At 33.9% G+C, this 19,801-nt stretch overlaps 2 protein-coding genes across 2 annotated transcripts; both read right to left on the minus strand.

Moving 5' to 3' along the window:
- Positions 1-259: 259 nt before the first annotated feature.
- On the minus strand, positions 260-1,195 carry LOC26529288 (protein toll). The gene is made up of 2 exons (XM_015178442.2): positions 379-1,195; positions 260-316 (listed from the first exon to the last, which is right to left on the minus strand). Exon 1 carries the CDS (start codon positions 1,193-1,195, stop codon positions 398-400), a length of 798 nt encoding a protein of 265 aa, XP_015033928.1. The 3' UTR covers positions 260-316; positions 379-397.
- Positions 1,196-9,651: 8,456 nt separating this feature from the next.
- On the minus strand, positions 9,652-10,864 carry LOC26530256 (protein toll). The gene is made up of 2 exons (XM_047010469.1): positions 10,857-10,864; positions 9,652-10,780 (listed from the first exon to the last, which is right to left on the minus strand). The coding sequence occupies exons 1-2, from the start codon at positions 10,862-10,864 to the stop codon at positions 9,652-9,654; spliced, it is 1,137 nt and encodes a 378-aa protein (XP_046866425.1).
- Between the last annotated feature and the right edge of the window lie 8,937 nt (positions 10,865-19,801).

Consider the following 19,801-nt stretch of genomic DNA (forward strand, 5'->3'; position numbering starts at 1 on the left):
AATAGCCATTAATAACCAATCAATTCGGTCGACATTTATTTGAATCTGCAATATTAAAACATTAAATTAATTTTTTGAGATGGAAGTTATAATTATGTTTATTGTGAGTTCTGATAGCAAATTATTAAGATTTGTAAGATTAATACAAAAACTCCAATTCGATAAATTATTCTTTTTTCTGAAGCAAAAAATTTGTAAGTTTGTTAAAGCAGAAAATATCATGCTGAACCGATTAAAACGGACTCAACCTTTTTAATTCATTGGGACATCAGTAAACGTAGGTGTCTTCAACAATTATCCACTGAAGATTATACGTCTGAAATTAAGTTTACATGTAAGAAGACAACTATGTGACAAAAATAATATTTAAATACTTACACGAAAAGCTCAGATTAACTCAATTTGAGGGTTCGATATTGATCATCTCTATTTCCTCGTCCTCATCTATCATCTTGTGGGGCAAAGTATAAATGAGCTTATTCCAGAAATTGGCCTCATTCCTCATGAGATAGGTATTCAGTTTCAAGTAGCTTTTAAGTTCGCCATCGAGTTCATCAAAGTTCTCCACTCCCGGATAGATAATCACAATGAGTCGCTTGTACTGATCCTTGGAGGTGGCATGAAGGGCCAAACGAAATTCCAGGCGACCCCAGACCGACTTGAGGAAATTCGTTGTCATTAAAATGACAATGCACTTGGAATTCTCGACAGAGTGACAAATGCAGTCAGGAATCGGTTCACCAGCCAACCAATCTCTTTCATAGAAGCAGAGACGAAGTCGGTTCCGTCCATGCTCCAATCTTTCCACATACTCACTTACCAAATGAGAATCCTTATGGCAGTAGGCCAAAAAGCAGTCGTACTTGGTCTCCGTGCCCTTCTCCAGACGAGTGGTGAGTTTCAGGAACAATCTCTTTTCGTATAGCCACATCACAATGGACTTCCAGAAGCATTGCAGGAAACTCAACAGACAGCTCAGCATTATGAACGATGTGAAGTAGATGACATATCGAGGAATTTTTTCAGGGCATAGATCTATCTCCTCCAAGGAAACAAATAATCTGGAATCGTGGCATTCTGTCTTACACAGGTCCTTGATATTCTCTGCCAGATTCTTGGTGAATCGAAAGAAACGTATTTCTTTGCAATGACAAATCCAATTGTTGCCCGATATGAAGATGGTCAAACTAGACATATTCGATTTTTGTATTAGAAACTCTCTTACACTTTCATTCAGTATTGTTAATGAGTTGTTTCTTATATCGAGAAATTGAATATTTTTTGGAAGAACCTCTATCCTTGTAAGATTATTGTACCTCAGATGAAGTTCTTTCAGTTGATTAAAGCCTATAATTTTGGTGGAGTTGTCTAAAGTCTGTAGGTTGTTATTTTCAAACAGAAGAGTCGCATTCCCAGTTATGGGTAATTCAGCGGGTAACTCAGCGGGTATTATCCAGTAGAAGTGATGGTTCTCCGAGTATTTTATTCGGCAAAGTGGGAAATGTTTCCAAAGCTTTACTCGTGCAATTGATTATAAATTGATCTTCAGATCCATTGACACAGCAGATGCAGGACTTGGGACACGGTCCTTTAATATGGTGAAAATTAACAGGATTGGCAATTTTATTAATCATCAGGAAATCATCAATCTTGTTGTAATCATAAAGCACGTCGTAATCATAATAGTTCAATGAATTAAAATTGTCCTCGTTTTCCAGCAATTTGAGGTAATTCAAAAGATTTAAATTGTTGCACTTGCATTTCCAATATATTCCTGATTGTACCAAAGATATGCTATCCTTTCGCTCCAATAAAAATGCGGCTACATTTGGATCCAAGGACACTATGAAATTGTTTCGAATGTCGAGCCATTCTAGATTCTTAGGCAGTTGATTAATCTGTATATTAGTTAGTTTATTATTAGCTAAATTAAGTCTGTGTACACTATTATAGTCCTGTGCCGAAGTATTAGGTAATTGTGTTAGACCATTGCTTTCAAAATACAGATATGTCTTTCCCACACTTGGAATAGGTAATTTTGGAATAATTTGGAGTTGAGTGCAGTTTATTATAAATGGCATTCTAGTGTATTGGTAAACAGGACCCTTTAATCCACAAATGCATGAGGTGGGACAACGTACGCCATTTATACCGATATTAAAGTAACACAATTCATCGTTTGGTGAACAAACAAAAGCTGTTAAATTTATGTTGCTTATCTGTTGCGAACAATCGGATTTATCGTCATTATTAACAGAGATAATCTGAAGATTTTTGTAACCTGCAAAATTTTTAAGCTCAATCCTGTTAGCAAGATACAATTTAAGTATTTCTAAATTATTCTGAAGTGTAGTTGATCTGAAATCCATTAAATAATTATTTTGTGTTCTAATTTCAAAAAAATGTATAAAGCATAATACCAACCTCAGAAACTCAGTATTGTCCAAAGTGCACTCATCAAATGACAATTCTTTTAGTTCTGTTAAATTTTTAAAAATCATTGAATTTAGATTTTTTAAAGTTGTTCGTCTAAATTTAATTTCATTTAACTTTGAGTTAAATTGAAAAGTGTCATTACGAAGAACGAGTGTGTGGCTACAGTCAAATAATAAAAACCTTAAATTGCTCATTCCCGTTGATATATAATTATTCCAAATAGTTGACATGTTGAATTGTTCATATATTTTCATAGAAGGGGGGCAACCAATCTGTGATCGCTTTGGTCCGTTTGAGACATAAACATCTTGTTCCTCTATTATTTCATTATTATATCGTATTTTTGCTTGCGCAGCATAATATAAATTAAGAGCTTTCATATATTGATTAATTTGAAGAGGTGTATCTTCTGTAATAGTTTCCGTAAATATGATTTCGAAGGAGCGCGATTTTTCTTCACTAGGAAATGGAATCAGTTTTTTGAGCACAGCTATGTTTACCCGATTAGTCTTCCAAGTTATTGATACGTTTTTACCCAAGTACGAAGTAAGATAAATTTTACTCGATAGTTCGATTTTGTATACATCAGTAATAACAACATTTCCAATTTTTATACATGTCTTATTGTTTTCACTGGAATTGCTCACTTTACATTTATTAGCACAATAATCAACACAGTAATCATCTCTGATTGAATCTATTTCTTTTAGGTCTTTAACATTAATTTCACATAAACCAATTGCCAAGAATAGCAAAAATAATTGAAGTATTTTCAGCAACATTTCGAAGTTCACTCAGACGAAAGTTCAAAACTCTACTGAAACAGACCCGAAAATTGCAAAGCAGACGAAGTCTTGCTGGCAGAATCCAAGAACCCTATCAGCAGAGCTATTCCGAAGGGACTTTATGAGGAATTTAGACTTTAATGTGCAATTTTCATTGTATATACACCAATTATATGCACATAAAATAAGAAGAAACAAATAGGGTTGGGAGTCTCATGCAAGAAAGTGTTGAAGATAATAACTTTAGTACAAACTCGAATCTTGGAAAACGGTTTAAAATTAATTTTTTCTTTATTCATATGAAAATGGTACTTGTGAGTAAAAAATACGCTAACGTGTTTCTAGGGTTTTCACTTGGAAGATTCTCACACATGTATATGTAAATATATATAAATATATTTATTTATATATATATTTATATATAAATGTTCATATACATATAAAAAGTTGAAATCAGAATCGGGTCTAAAAGTCACAGGTATATTTGAATGCCTAGCATCCATTTGTTGGTATTCTGATAGTTTTTTTAGTACATCCTTAAAGTATAATGTGTTATTGGTATTGTGGGAATTCCCTAATTACTTAACTTACTTAGAATTCCCTAATTACTTACTTACTTACTAATATGTAGATTAATTACTTAAGCAACTGGCACTATTTTAATTTGAATTTTTTATGGTTAAATTAAATTTGGGCCAGTTTTTACTTTGCTATCAATGTGTTTTTACTTACTATCATTAAAAAATTGGTTGGAAATGTGTCAACTCAGAAACAGAAAACGTGAATGGCATGCATATCTCTCCATAAGTAGACAAAAAGGAATAGTAAAAAGTAGCCATAGGGAGGGAAAACGCAGGAAAGCAGCGCATTGGCCAGCGAAAGTGTGCAAAATGTAGCGCCAAAAGTGTGAGAGCAAAAAAAAGAAGGATTTGATGTACCGTCCATGTATATCCTGGCATCCTACGCTTGTACATTGACGGCGACTGGGCAAAAAAAAGGAATACACTTGACAGCTAGCCGGTGGATGAGACGTGGAACGACCTGGCATTGACTGTAATATACCAAACAGAGGCAGGCAGCGCAAAAAAAAACCCCAACATCCAATGTGTTGAGCCATTGCATATGCAAAGAACGAAATAAAAAGCGTGTAGCATACTTTTAGGTTTTGTGCTTATGTTCGTGTGGAATTGTGTCCGTGTGTGTGTGTGTTTTTGCGATAAAGTGAAAGCAGCGCCAGCAGAAAAACTTTAACTACTTTTTCAATTGTTTGTAAAATGCAAATGCAATGCTCTGACGCTGACTCTTACCCCCAACTCGTCCTTCCAATACCTCCCGCACATCCTCTAGGGTCCCTCTGCCAACTGTCTGCCATTTTGCTTGCTGGTCATATGCGTTATGCATACAATATATCCCCAGTTTGTGTTTTTTTTTTTTTTGCTTTTGCCTTTTTTCCCTTCTACTTCATCCTTTACTTTGCTCTGTTCTATGTTTGCCATCGTGTCTGCTCGCTTAGCAATAAGGAAAAACATAAAGAAATGATAACGCTTTTAAGCCATTCGAATGACATTATAAGTTACGAGTGTGTGTGTGTGTGCGTGTTTGGCCCAAGAGTGTGAATGTATACATGTGGGTGGAAGTAGCTCTTTGTCTATATGCTAGCAATATGGTGGCACATTTGCTTATGGCTTATTCAATTAGAAATTTATTAGCATACGGAACTTTGTCTCAGACGGATCCGACCCCATTTCATTTTATGAATTGCGACCACTTGAGTGTCGCATTGTGATATGTGAAAAGCTTCATAAAAGTAACAACTTCTTTGCGATTTCAGGGCTGCAAATTGAACTAAATTGTTGCTCGATAAGCAATACTTGATAATTTTCCCACATTTGGATAACATCAAGTAAAAAGAAAACCTTTAAGTCAAGTTGGGAAGAAAGTTGTGAACAATTGATAAAAAGTATTCCTGCATATTCCAACTTTAAATGGCATTTCCACTTTGAATCTCAATACCCATTCCATTCTTCAATTGCAATTCTACAGCCATGCAAATGCAAATCGTTCATTATTTCGACTATCAATAACTGATTTACATTTGTGCTAAAGCTGCACAAAATAAGCACAAAAGCTGCTGCAGCAGCCACGAGAAAATGCCAGAGTAATGCCTTCGTTTCTCTCCTTTTTCCCCTTACCCCATTTACTCAATAACCCCCCCATAGGGAGCTGGTGGCGAAAAACAAACCCAACGAACTGAATGCGGATGCGGGACGCATTGCCAAACAATGGCAACAAAATATGCTACTGCACTTAAATGAAATGCCAACAAACCAAACAGTTAAATCGCCATGAGAGGGATGGAAGAGAAGTGGATGAGTGGGTGGTTGGTTGGTTGGGTGGTGCCCTGACTGGACTTGGAGTGGTGTTGGCCTCCGGGCGCAACTTGAAAAGCAGCTTCATTTTAGCGTATAATTGAGCGAGCACAAAATATGCGACAAGCGACAACTGAGAAGCCAGAAGGCCGATGGCTAGGGCGAATAAGAATCACAAGAATGTGGGCGTGGCTTAGTGCATGTCTATGTGTATGTGTGTGTGATACTGAGGATAACAAAGATTTTGCGGAAGTATGAAATTTTACTATTACTTTGTCACAGCAAACAGAGCGGAAGTCAGTCAACGAATGCGAAAACCCTCACAAGTTCAGGCAACTTGATTGTGCCAGTGACTGTGAAGCTGCTGTAAAGGACACGACGATGGGTAGAAAGGATACTCCAAACCTGGAGGGCAAGAAGTTCTTTGGGAAATCAATGCAACTGCAACTCGTTTCATATTTGTGGTTCAGATGTGTGAAATATTTTTGGCATGCATTTTCCTTTTTACATTTCAACCATTATAAACTTCTGACGTGCTGCCACAAATACGACTATACATATAAAGGAAGAAGGCAAGTATGAGTGAAGCAGATACACTCACATATACACCTGACTGCACAACTTCACTCCGACTCCAGGCAGTCATATCCTCCACGTGGCATTGGCATTTTGCACTTGAATTATTTAAAAGCCATTGCATACTTCTCTGGGCATCAGTTGTTGTGAATTGTGCGGTTAAATGATTTATGAATTACTATTGCATCGTCTGTAATGAATAAGTGAGGGAGAGAATGAATGAATTGATGGATGCGGTTTGGTAGTCATTTCAAGATCCAACAAAAATCTTAAGAAGCTTGCTTCCATTCCATTGCTAAAGACGTGTGGCAGAAGAAAACAAAATATTGACTAAGAAGTTAAGTAAATTGGCAGAAAAACTTTTTGTTATTCAATAAACTCAAGTCAATAACAATTCATATATCATTGAATATAACTTTTTTCAATATTTTTGCCACTTTATTATCAGAATTTAAATTTTATCCATTTACAGGTTAAAATACGTCTTTCTTTGTCACCTTTCTCATTGATTGATGGGCCCATTGCATTTTGTGTTGTTTATTGGTATGAATGACTGTCTTATACATAGCTTAAATCTAAATCTCTTTCAATGGCTAATCGAAAATGTTTTCGCTCATTAGAAAACTTGAATTAAAAGTTATATCCAATTTAGGTCAATGGGAAGTTTAAAATTTTTCTGGCTTCGTGTTTAGAAAACACTTGAAACAGTTTACATGAAAAGGTGAAAATTGGAAAGCCCCAAAGAACGAGCTATTCAGGTGGAATTATACTGATTGACTGATACCACTATCAGTTTGGGGATAGAAATAAAATTGTTAAATTATTAATATCCAACATAATTAAAGATAAGTTCTTCCTGGACGTTTATCAATTTAACTTGTAAGCCAAACTTAATACTGTAAATACTACCTTTTTAGGTAACTAATAAGTCTTTAGTCGAACTTTCTTTCCATCATTCAGTTTAGTCTCAATAATTCCTTCCATCCTTCAGTTTAGTCGCAAGAATCCAAATCTTTAATTATTTTTCATTTAGTCCGGAGAATTGAGCCATTACAATCGATTTTGGTTATATTAGGTTTTTTTTTTTCTATATATATGATATCTTAGAAAATCACTTTTTAAAATTCCCCAAAGTAATTTTATATGAACCATTAAAATTTAACTGGAGCGAAAACTATTCGAAATGCTCAAATTACTTTTAATAAAAACTACGATTAAGCCTTTGAAACTTCTTTCTATCGTCTAAGCCCAAAAAAATCAAACTCTATTGCATTACGTTTATTCCACTGCTATTAAAAAGTAAATTTGAAAAATTAAATTTAATGAAATTACATTTGAATGAAAAGCAAAAAATAAATAAGATAAATGAAAAAAGATGAGAAATACATATGCCCTTAATAAAAGAATATAGAATAGAAACGGAATTAAACATATTAAAAATTTTTGGTTTACAATAATTTAATTCCAAAATATTAATAGATCGGGAGCAACATGTTAAGGTTTTAGATATTTGGCAATTTGATGGGTAGTTAATTAATTAGTGACATTTGGCCAAAATGTTAATTGTTCTTGTCGTGATGTAAATTCACTTGACCGTCTTACTTAATTGTTTATCCAGACCCAATGACCGGACAAAGACAATGTCTGTGGCTCCATCGTTGCTGCTTGGAAAGCAATTTCAATCTGAGTGGAGGCTTGTAGATGCAGAAGCATTCAAAGCATCCTTCCTGCAGCCTATCTTAATAAAGGTACATGTGTGAGCGTGTTCGTGCGTATGTGTGTGTGTGAGTGTGTATATCTATACATAAATTGTTGCATACCAAGCAGGCGCTTTAAGGCATTCGAGCATGGCGTGCTGCGGTTTGGAGCCTCAATTGCATAGCAATCTCATTTTGTACATATATGTATACCGTTTTGTTGATTGATGGTTAACCAGAAAATCAATATCACTATGCTAATGAGACTAGGCATAAATGCACATACACAGACATCGAGTTACTTGAAGATGCAAAGCTGAACGAATTGGTAATGAACTCCGCCAGCAATTAGCTTAGAAAAAAAAGTCGAAACGAGAACTTTTCGCTTCTCGTGTCGACTTTTTTGCTGGCTGGTGAGCTGAACTTTATAGCCATTAAATGCATTTGGATCATATGTGAAACCTTTTGAATTTAATTATCTGGAAATTCTTCTCCTTTGTTGCTTGCCATTGACGCATGATGTGTGATTGAGCATGAATATCTATGAATATATGTATCTAAATAAGTATGTACATACATATATATCTACACAACTGACTGCATGCAAAGCCATTCATTTTGTCAATTGTCTGCTTGGATGCTAATTTAATTAGATTTTAATTTATAATTGTATTTTTGCCCATGCAGTATAATTATTGCATGCTGCTTTTTGCTATTTCCCCATTTTTTTTCGCATTATTTCATGCGGCTAATTACGAAAAACCATTTCAAATGCTCGCCTGTTTGGACCACCCCCCGCCTCTTGCCTTTTAGCCACCCTCGTGTTCTTTCGCTCTATTAATAATAAATTGGCAATGTCCATTTTTGTGTAGCATAACTTTAGGCGTTCATTCAACGTCATTATGGCAGTTTTGTGCACTTTTTTTGTTCGAAGCTGAAAATTAAATTGCGGCATTTGATATATTTAATTTGAACACGCAATGCGTTTGTTTGCATTTCGCAAGTCAATTTCATCAATGGAAAAATGCAAAAAAATAAATATAAAACTAAATTGTGAATTGAAAACAAAATTGAGGCAACTAAAATTTAAATTGCCTCAATTTTGATTTTAGCTTTCAAATCGAATTATTTATTTAAAATAGCTCCACTGATGACTTTCGAGCTTATAATTTTTTGAATAAACATATATTTAATCGAATTAAATTTAACATTTTGGTTTAGCAGACTTTTGCTTTTCCTTTAAAGAATTGTATATAATTGATGGAAATGGCAAAATTAAATAGCTTCTATTCTATCAGATAAAATATCGATTTTATGTGAAAATTCAAATTTAATTTTAAATTTAAAGAACAGTGTAAATTAAAGACGACGATGATGTCGACGAAGTTACAAGTCGCTAAAGCGACTTCATAGCAAGTTAGTTATTTTGATTAGGCACAAGCTCATTTTCTTTAATTCTATAACTAGTTAATTATTATTAAGGGGAAAATATTATAAGCAATACATACACATGTACATATTTGTATTGATTCATAATAAAGTAAATGAAGAAAAAAAAAAACACTTATAGCTAGAAATATAAAAAATAATTATCTCACATGATCTGGGTGTAGACAACATGGGCTTAGTAATCTGTACATCAATAAAAGTCGGTCTTCCTGTTATGAAAGATAATCCTCGCCGTCATGAATTATTGGTACATCTAAAATTAAGATCACAAATTAGGTTATTTTACAATGATGTAGGAAAAATAATTTTATAATTCTTACCCAAAAGTTTTCATTTAATTTAGTGTTCAATATTAATAATCTCCATATCCTCGCCCTCATCTATTATCTTGTGGGGCAAGGCATAGATAAGCTTATTCCAGAAATTGGTATCATTCCTGTTCAGATAGCTATTCAGTTTTAAGTAGCTTTTTAGTTCGCCATCCAGTTCATCAAAGTTCTCCACGTCCGGATAGATAATCACAATGAGTCGCTTGTACTGATCCTTGGAGGTGGCATGAAGGGCCAAACGAAATTCCAGACGACCCCAGACCGACTTGAGGAAATTCTTTGTCATTAAAATGACAATGCACTTGGAATTCTCCACAGAGTGACAAATGCAGTCAGGAATTGGTTCACCAGCGAGCCAATCTCGTTCGTAGAAGCAGAGACGAAGTCGGTTCCGTCCATGCTCCAATCTTTGCACGTACTCACTTACCAAATGAGAATCCTTGTGGCAGTAGGCCAAAAAGCAGTCGTACTTGGTCTCCGTGCCCTTCTCTAGGCGAGTGGTCAGTTTCAGGAACAATCTCTTCTCATATAGCCACATCACAATGGACTTCCAGAAACATTGCAGGAAACTCAACAGGCAGCTTAGCATTATGAACGATGTGAAGAAGATGACATAACGCGGAATTTTTTCAGGGCATAGATCTATCTCCTCCAAGGAAACAAACAATCTGGAATCGTGGCATTCTGTCTTACAAAGGTCCTTGATATTCTCTGCCAGGTCCTTGGTGAATCGAAAGAAACGTATTTCTTTGCAATGACAAATCCAATTATTGCCCGATATGAAGATAGTCAAACTGGACATATTCGATTTTTGTGTCAGAAACTCTCTTACACTTTCATTCAGTGTCGTAAGAGAATTGTTCCTTATATCGAGAAGTTGAATACTTTTTGGAAGAACCTCTATTTTTGAAAGATTATTGTACCTCAGATGAAGTTCTTTCAGTTGATAAAAGCCTTTGATTTTGGTGGAGTTGTCCAAAGTCTGTAGGTTGTTATTTTCAAACAGAAGAGTCGCATTCTCAGTTATGGGTAGTTCAGAGGGTATCTCGGGCAATCCCAGATTAATGCAGTTGATAATGAATCTTTGACTCTCGTCTTCTTTACAGCAGATGCACAGTTCTGGACAATATTCCTGTTTACTGCATTGCCATAAAGCATCTTGGTATTCTATCAAATTTACTTTTTTCAGATGTTCAAGAAATTTAGTGAACTTACAACTGCATTGCCAAGGGTTTTCCGACAATTGAACTTTGCTTAGTTTTGATATGAACTGTGTCACATCATCATCAAGTCCTGTAATGTAGTTTTGCCGAATATCCAGGACTTGGAGATCGGATGGAAGTTGATCCAGGTGAATATGGGTGATTCTATTGTTCTTTAAGTGCAGTTCTTTCAGAGTGGAGTTTCTTAGGGAGGAGGTTGAAAGAGTTTCGATGAAGTTGTTATCCAGCAGAAGTAATGGTTCTCCGAGTATTTTATTCGGCAAAGCGGGAAACGTTCTTAACTCGTTGCTTGAGCAGTTGATTATAAATTGATCTTCAGATTCTTTAACACAGCAGGTGCAGGACTTGGGACATGGTCCTTTAATATGGTGAAAATTAACACGATAATCAATTTTTTTTCCTGTCGATCCAAACTTTGTTCTAAAAATCCATGTTGTGCTTCCTTCATTCAATAATTTAAGGAAATTCATAAGGTTTATGTTGTTGCAATTGCATTTCCAATATATTCCTGATTGTACCACAGCAATGTTATCCTTTTGCTCCAATAAAAATGCCGCTACATTTGGATCCAAGGACGTTATGTTATTATTTCGGATGTCCAGATATTCCAGGTCCCTAGGCAACTGATAAATCTGTATATTAGCTAGATTATTATTAGCTAGATAAAGTCTCCGTAGGTTATTATAACCCTCCAACGAAGTATTGGGTAATTGCGTTAGACCATTGCTTTCAAAATATAGATATGTCTCTCCCATACTTGGAATGGGTAATTTCGGAATAAATTCTAGTCCTTGTCGAGTGCAGTTTATTACAAATGGACTTTCAGTGTATTCGTATACACCGCCCTTCAAACCACAATTGCATGAGGTGGGACAACGTACGCCATTTATACCGAGATTAAAGTAACACAATTCATCTTTTCGTGTACAAACAAAAGCTGTCATATTTGTGTTGTTTATCTGTTGCGAACAATCGGATTTATGCTCATTATTAACAAAGATAATCTGAAGATTTTTGTAACCTGTAAAATAATTTAGCTCAATCCTGTTAACAAGATACAACTCAAGTTTTACTAAATTATTCTGAAGTGTAGTTGATCTGAAATCCATTAAATAATTAATGTCTGTTATAATTTAAAAAAAAGGTATAAATCATAATACCAACCTTAGGAACTCAGTGTTGTCCAAAGTGCACTGATAAAATGTCAATTCTTTTAGTTTTGTTAAATTTTTAAAAATCATTGAATTTAGATTTTTTAAAGTTGTTCGCAAAAATTGAATTACATTTAACTGTGAGTTGAATTGAAAAGTGTCATTGCGAAGAAAAAGTGGGTCTCTACAGTAATATTCTATAGTCCGTAAATTGCTCATTTCCTCTGATAAATAATTATTCCAAATGATGGACATGTTGAGTTGATTATATTTATTCAGATAAGGGCAACGAATCACTGCTTCATCTGGTCCGTTTAAGACATAAACATCGTTTTCGCTTATTAAAGGGAGTTCATTTTGGTATATTATAGCTTTCCAAGCATGATGTATATTAAGAGCTTTCATATACTGATTAATTTGAAGAGGTGTATCTTCTGTAATAGTTTCCGTAAATATGATTTCGACGAAGCGCGATTTTTTTTCACTAGGAAATGGAATCAGTTTTTTGAGCATATCTATGTTTACCCGATTAGTCTTCCAAGTTATTGATACGTTTTTACCCAAGTAGACCCAAGAATCCAACCTATGACTCGCTAGTTCGATTTTGTATATATCAGTAATAATAATATTTTCAATTTTTGTACATGTCTTATTGTTTTCACTGGAATTGCTCACTTTACATTTATGAGCACAATAATCAACACAGTAATCATCTCTGATCGAATCTATTTCTTTTAGGTCTTTAACATTAATTTCACATAAACCAATTGCCAAGAATAGCAAAAATAATTGAAGTATTTTCAGCAACATTTCGAAGTTCACTCAGACGAAAATTCAAAACTCTACTGAAACACACCCGAAAATTACAGAACAGAGGAAGTCTTGCTTGAATCCAAGAACCATATCAGCTGAGCTATTCCATAGGGAGTTGATGGCGAATTTAGATTTGTGAATGTTCTTTTTTTTTATATACAGAAACGAATAAATATACATATATATACAATTATATGCTTGTTTTTGCATAGGAATTGTATGCATCAATAAACCTATTCATAAAAGGAAACTATTTCAATTTAAATTTTTGATTTACAACCATTCGACAATCAACAAATTTCAATCAGTGAACTGAGCTGGATTGGGCTTTCGGCCAAAGAAAGATCTACATACTTTAAAAGACTTAAACATTTAACTGAAATTTTTTTGAAATTTGGCACAATTATCCATCTTGGAAGTATTATGATAGTTATATATTCCTTTCTTAACGAAAATAACCATTGTATGATACTTCTAACACATTAAGATTGCTGTATCTAAAATAAAATATTAATACATAAAATTCGTTTCTTATTATCGCATTCAAATCTATTTAATTGACCAACTGAATAACTTAAACTGTCTCATTATTCCCTTCGCCCACTCGATGGGATGACTTACAGCATTTATTTATATTTAATTTATAATTAAGCGGCTTTACACCTTAATCAGCGCTGACAGTTGGCAACCGCTTGTCAATTATGCATTGAAATTCCATTGCCTCATCCTTTCCAGATGGCTGGACATGCTAGACAAGCTCCATAAACTGGACAGCCTTCGGTTGGGCAAATAACTTTTGCTGCTGTTACGCGTATTTTAATTATTTTGACATTTTGCCATTAGCTGTAAAATATAATTAACTACCGCAAACACGATTTAAATGCAAATAAACAAAAGTTTAATAACGAAAAAAAAGACAACAACAACAAAAAATACTACAAAACCAACATGGACAACGAAAAAAAAAATAGCCCCAACAATATGAAAAATAAATAAATATTCTGCAATTTTCTTGCATTTATCGATAAGTGAAAATCCGTTCGACCAGATAGTACGACGGACAAAAATTGTATAGCATTTTAATTATATTTTGTTGTTTTTCACTTGCGACAAATGCAAAAATTAATTGCATTAATGTGTACACATTTGTGCAATGTGTGAGAGTAAAGTGAAGTCAAACAGATATGCATACACATACACACATACATACATATATATATGTCTATATTTATCAATTAATTGAGTAACACAGCATTACATAAATGTTTGGTTTGCTGTCCCCAGAGGCCGAACTCTACCGAGTTGGTAAGCGCATTAAAGTTCCACAAAAATATGCGAAAATGATATAGACCGAAATGGAATCAGGCATCTGGAAATGAGATCTCCATGGCTGGGACGGACTAAAGTGAGGGATTTTTGCTGATTTACAGTATTAACTGACAAATCCATTTGACCAAAGCAACACGTTCAATTTATTTAATACATTTCACATTGTTTGCAAATATTTGTAGAAATTTGATATGGTGAAATGCGAAACGATTGAGAGGTCAAAGGTTTACGTTGAGTGGCGATGTCTATGAAAGAATTAACAATAATTGTTTGCATCAGGCACGAAACTATAAAGGGATGACTAGTTAAAGAAACAAATGAGATAATAAATTTTTAATAATTATAAAAATCCACTTTTAATTAACTTCAAAAAGGTCGTAATCTAGACAAAGATAAAAAACGAAAGGCCAGCCATTTTAAACACCCTTAAAAATAATTTGGTCTGGGCGTTAGTTGTTTTAAGGCAAAGCCCATTATACTAATTCTGATGGCACCCAAAAGTATGCACATGAATAAAGTGGAATCTTGCAAGCTTTGTTCTTCTTTTTTCGCTTCAAATAGTTTGAATTCCCAACTACTTTTAGCGTTGAATGGCCATTAGAACTCTGGGTTCTTTAGTTGCTGTTGATAGAACTTAGTGGTTCTCAAAATAGTTATACAGGCACAGGTTATCAGCTTTTTGTGCTGCCTATGATTAAAAATCTAATAAATTACCATGATTTATTGGCGTCGAGCTATCTAAACCCAGTTTTACTCAAAAAAATAGTGACAAAAATCTATATAGAGAAAAGAATATGTGAACTTAATAAATATTTTCTTACCAATTGAAGAATTAACTAGACATATTCTTAGCTTTTAATATTCAATTTAAGTTGCAATGCCTAAAAAGATCTTAAAAAAGAAGTTAACATTTTTTTCCGGTGATTGGTATAATAAATATTTTGGTATGTTCTATATGTTTGAAAATATATATATGTATATTTCAATAACTAGATTCAAATACTAGATACATGATTGAATGTATGTATTTATATAGCCTTCAACCTTTTAAAATCAATCAGTCTCTAAAAGAAAAAATAAATGAATTTCCTTTTTGTTTCCGCTTTGTATATGCATAGGTGATCCATATGCACAATTAATTACATCTGGGTGAGTGTGTTAGCTTGAGTTTGATCTAATCAAGCCAATTGATCAATATATTTCGGGTCTAAAATACAAATGATTGGTAAGAGAGCTTTTGCAAGTGCTTTGCTTCGGCTTTAACTACCTAAACCTAGACTATCTGAACCATTCAAACCATTATAGACAAAAGGTTCAACATTCAACTTTGAAATGAGTATTTAAATTCTTATCTATTTAATAAACCAAATTTTAATCAAGTTTAAATTTTTATTGGATTTATCTCTATTCTTAATTTGGCAAATACATTTAACTACTTAACTAGTTAAATTAAAATACACTTATCAGCTTTTGAATTTCGCTTTAACCATTTCGATTGAAATTCAAATAGTCTTTAGTTCATCAAATTAATGCCATTCAATTTTCTGGCTTTTACTATTTTAAATTCTCGACTGTTTCTCTTGGTACACTCTGCCATTCCTTTTCTATCTAGCCTCCTAGCCATTTGCTAGCATAATTAACAAACAAAAGTAAATTACAAACATTGTCTGGGTGGCATATGTGTGCATTTTACAATTTTCTTTTGATGAGCACGAGCCAAGACGATATCTTTGGGTCTCACTCAAACACACTCTCACTTACTCACAACCTCTGTCTAATTTTGCACTTTACTTGTTCTTGTGTAATTTTCTGCTCCAGTAATATGGTATCCCGTCACATATCACAACCGTCATGCCCCGTCACTTGGGTGGCGGCCACCCATCACACGATCCCACAGCATTCACAATTTGGCAGCTGCCACCTGTTGCCCACATATTTGGCTCCTTTTTTGGCTTATTTGCCCAACTGCCAATGGAAATTTTCGATAACTGAGCCATTTGCTTAATGCATCAGCAATCATTATATGTACATAAGTGCATGTATGTATATATCTACATATGTATATACTATGTGCAATATATATGTAGAATGAAAGTTAGGCACTCAAACTCATAAATAAGGTCCGAGAAATAAGTATAGACACTCCATTTTTACTTATTATTAATATATGAACAATCGCTATAATTCAAAAATCAAATTCAAATATTTGAATACAGTCTTAAATTATTATCCATCCACCTTTTTATACATCCTTGAATTAGTATCCTTTAATCCTTTAATTATATTCAACCTTACAAATGGTTAAGTCAAATTTGTAGTAATGTGATTAATTGAAAAATGCATTTTTTATGAGGTTTTTCAAGTAGTTGAACTTATTCGTTGCCAAATAGAATATATATCTCAACAAAGAAATATTATTAAAATCTTAGGCATTAAATTATAAATTGTAATCCCTTTTCATTCGCCAACTTAAATATTTAAAGTAATAATAAGTACTATTTACTGTAATTACTGAAATATATTTCGAGTACCTTATATTCATCTTTGTGTGTAGGTGACTCTTTCCTGTGGGTGTATGTGTGTGAGGGTGTATTGAAACTGGCTGCCTGTTTGCTTCCAATCACAACAATTGGCAATTGCCAGCAAACTATTCGCAATGCTCTCTTTCTCTACCAAAATGATGATAAATGATTGCGTTTATTTCTCACAACCATCCTTCCCTCCTTCCTTCCATCCATCCAGTTTTTCCTTTGTGGGTTGTGTGTGTGTTTTGTAATTTATGTCTGTATTGAAATTTGCCTGCTTTTGATGCACATCATTTCGGAGTCGAAATGTGTGTGCATATGCATTTGCCTTTTGTCAAGGCAATTGGGCAAGAACCTGAAAGACAAGACCAAAATGGAAGCAGACTGAAACTGATTGAGGTTGAACGCTCAGTTCAATGGTAAAGTTCTACTAATTGTTGGTCTATAAATGAAAGAGTAGAATATAACAATTCCAAATGTGAATAAAAAATAAAATGGTTTGGGCAATATAATCAATCTGAGTTCCGATTACAAAGTTTCTTCAAAGAATAAGTGTGTAGCCGGACAGAAGAGCAGATAGTTGAGTTGAATAAGATTATGTATAACATTTTTGGGAATCGGAGATACTTCCTTCTTTTCGTTGCATAGCAAAATTAATATGCTCTCTTTGCCAATGTATAATAGGCTCTGCCCACTTTGTTAATCCTTATTATTTAATATGTACGTTCGTATTTCGAGTACGTTCGTATATATGCAAAAAACAAATGTATATTTATAGTTATTTGTATATAACGGGAATTCCACACCAAAATTTATGTTCTTCGTCAAATCCCTTAGGAATAGTTTAGCTGATAAAATTCTTGAATTTGGCAAACAATTCGAAGACTCATTTGCCCTTTTCAGTTTTTTATCGGAAGAGTTTGGAACTTTTGTGTGCATGAACATTAAAATACTTAAGCATTTTTAACCGGTTAATGCCAAATGAATATTAAAGACCTAGAGGGAATAAAATACTATTACAATTAGAGATAATTAATGTGATTATTAAACATAAAGCAGCTAAAACAACTTCAAATAAAACTTAACTTTTAATATAGTAAGTTGCAAAATGTAATAGATGATATAAGTATGTACTTTTTCAAATTTCACAAAATGTGAAAGCTCTTAATTTATATTATTTTTATTGGGCATATTTAAATAAACAATTAAAATTTAGAGAGATTAACGGGCTTATGATATAGAAATGTCTCAAGAGGAATGCAAAAAACATATATTATTTGCAACAATCAAAATAAAAATAAAAAACTCAACATGTTAAACATTTAACGTTATCGAAGAGAATGTGGAATATACAAAAATAAAAACAGCTGGGTGTGAAGGATGAGTTGTTCTTCGCAATGACACTTTCCAGTACATTACTTATTTGGAGAGAATTGCATTTAGTAATCTAAGCTCAATAATTATTAAGAACAAAGCTGCCTGTGCTGACTTCTTTAGTAACTTGCCCTTCAACCGGCTTAAACGGAATATTAAATTCAAATTTCAAAAAGGTCGTTATACAGACCGTTAATCAATCGAAGCTAATATTAACAATTTAAACAAGATACTTCATCTTATACTTGAACCAAAGCTCAGCTTAAGCTTTTGAAGGGCTTTCTTGTTAAACTGCTTGATTTTGACTGTGCTCAAGCAGGTTGGCAGTGTTGACGAATGCTTTGATAATTAACGTTAACTTCATAAACAATTTAAGTTAAAGAAAACAAAATTAGAGTCAAAATGTTATCTATTACTAACAATTGAGCTATATAAATTTGTTAAAACATATAGAATGAATGACAATTTCATATTTTATCGCAGCTAAATTTTGATTGAGTTTCGGCAAAGCTTAATAAATTTTATAAAAGTAATAATTTTCTGAAGGCTCTCGTTGAGAGAGTTAAAAATACATACATAGAAAAATTAAAAATGAAAATTAAGGCGTTGTTGTTGTTGTTTTGGCCGGCAATATTAAAGATTTCTAGTAAATATTATATGTATATATGTATGCATATGTATGTATGTATGCATAAGGAGGTACGAAACGAAGCATGAAACAAATATATTGACAAAAACGAGAGAAGCTGCTATTAAACCGAGCAGCCAACCATTGTGAGCACAGAGAAAGCGAAAATTAGACTGAAGGCAGAAGGACGCGCACTTTCACTTTGACATGCGTTTTGATTGTGAGCTAACAACAAAAACCACAACTTCATTTATATCTTCTTCCAGCACAATCAGCAGCAGCATTATTGTCATCGTCATTATTATCATTCTGTTTGGTTGCAACAATTTTACGTCTTTAGACTGTCTTATCCAAGGTTTGTGGCGCAGCCACGCCCACGCCTTCGCGCAAAAGGCACAATAGCAGCAGCTTTTCGCCTGTTACAAATTTCCATGCTGCAACAACAACCACAACTAACCTTTCCTAATAAAAAATGATTACGGCGGCCTTCAGCGGCAGCGACGACGACGGCGACGACGAGGACGGCAACGCGTACGCGATTTCTACCCAGACAGGAAGCGCCTGCAAGTTGCATAGCTTTTATGGCCAGAGCAAAGTGTTACATTGAAAAGCTTTAGTATTTAAAGAGCGAGCTTTTCATTGAATATCCTTATATCAAACGAGAGAGAGAGAGAGAGAGAGCGTCAACCGTGTGACTCAGTGTGGCGCCTTTTCGGCTGCCTAGTTTTTATTCTTTGCAGCGATGTCGCGGTGTCTGGTTTGGGAATATGGGATTAACCAGGAAGCTGATTAGAAAAGATTATCGTCAGCAGGCCGGTGACTGTCAGCTATTGGGATTGATGGATGACAATTTATTTTTTATTTTTATATACAATATTTAAGTGATTTATTTTAGGTTAATCTTTTGCAATAGAAATATACATATTATAGTATATATAAATTTAATTGGCTCTCTTAGTCTTGTAATGGGAAAATCTTATGCTATTTTCTTTTACATTTGTATTTTTACGCCCAATAGAATCAATACCATTTAAGTAAAAAAAAGGCACTAGAAAGTCATTCGATAACAATTAATTTTTTTGGGTAAGGTTCAAAACTGTCTAACCATTAAGTAATT

Source organism: Drosophila willistoni (genome assembly GCF_018902025.1).
Source record: "Drosophila willistoni isolate 14030-0811.24 chromosome 2R unlocalized genomic scaffold, UCI_dwil_1.1 Seg167, whole genome shotgun sequence".
Taxonomy (NCBI): Eukaryota; Metazoa; Arthropoda; class Insecta; order Diptera; family Drosophilidae; genus Drosophila; species Drosophila willistoni.

Coding starts and splice junctions, on each gene's coding strand:
- LOC26529288 (XM_015178442.2), bottom strand. CDS start 1,195: ATGTCTAGTTTGACCATCTTCATATCGGGCAACAATTGGATTTGTCAT.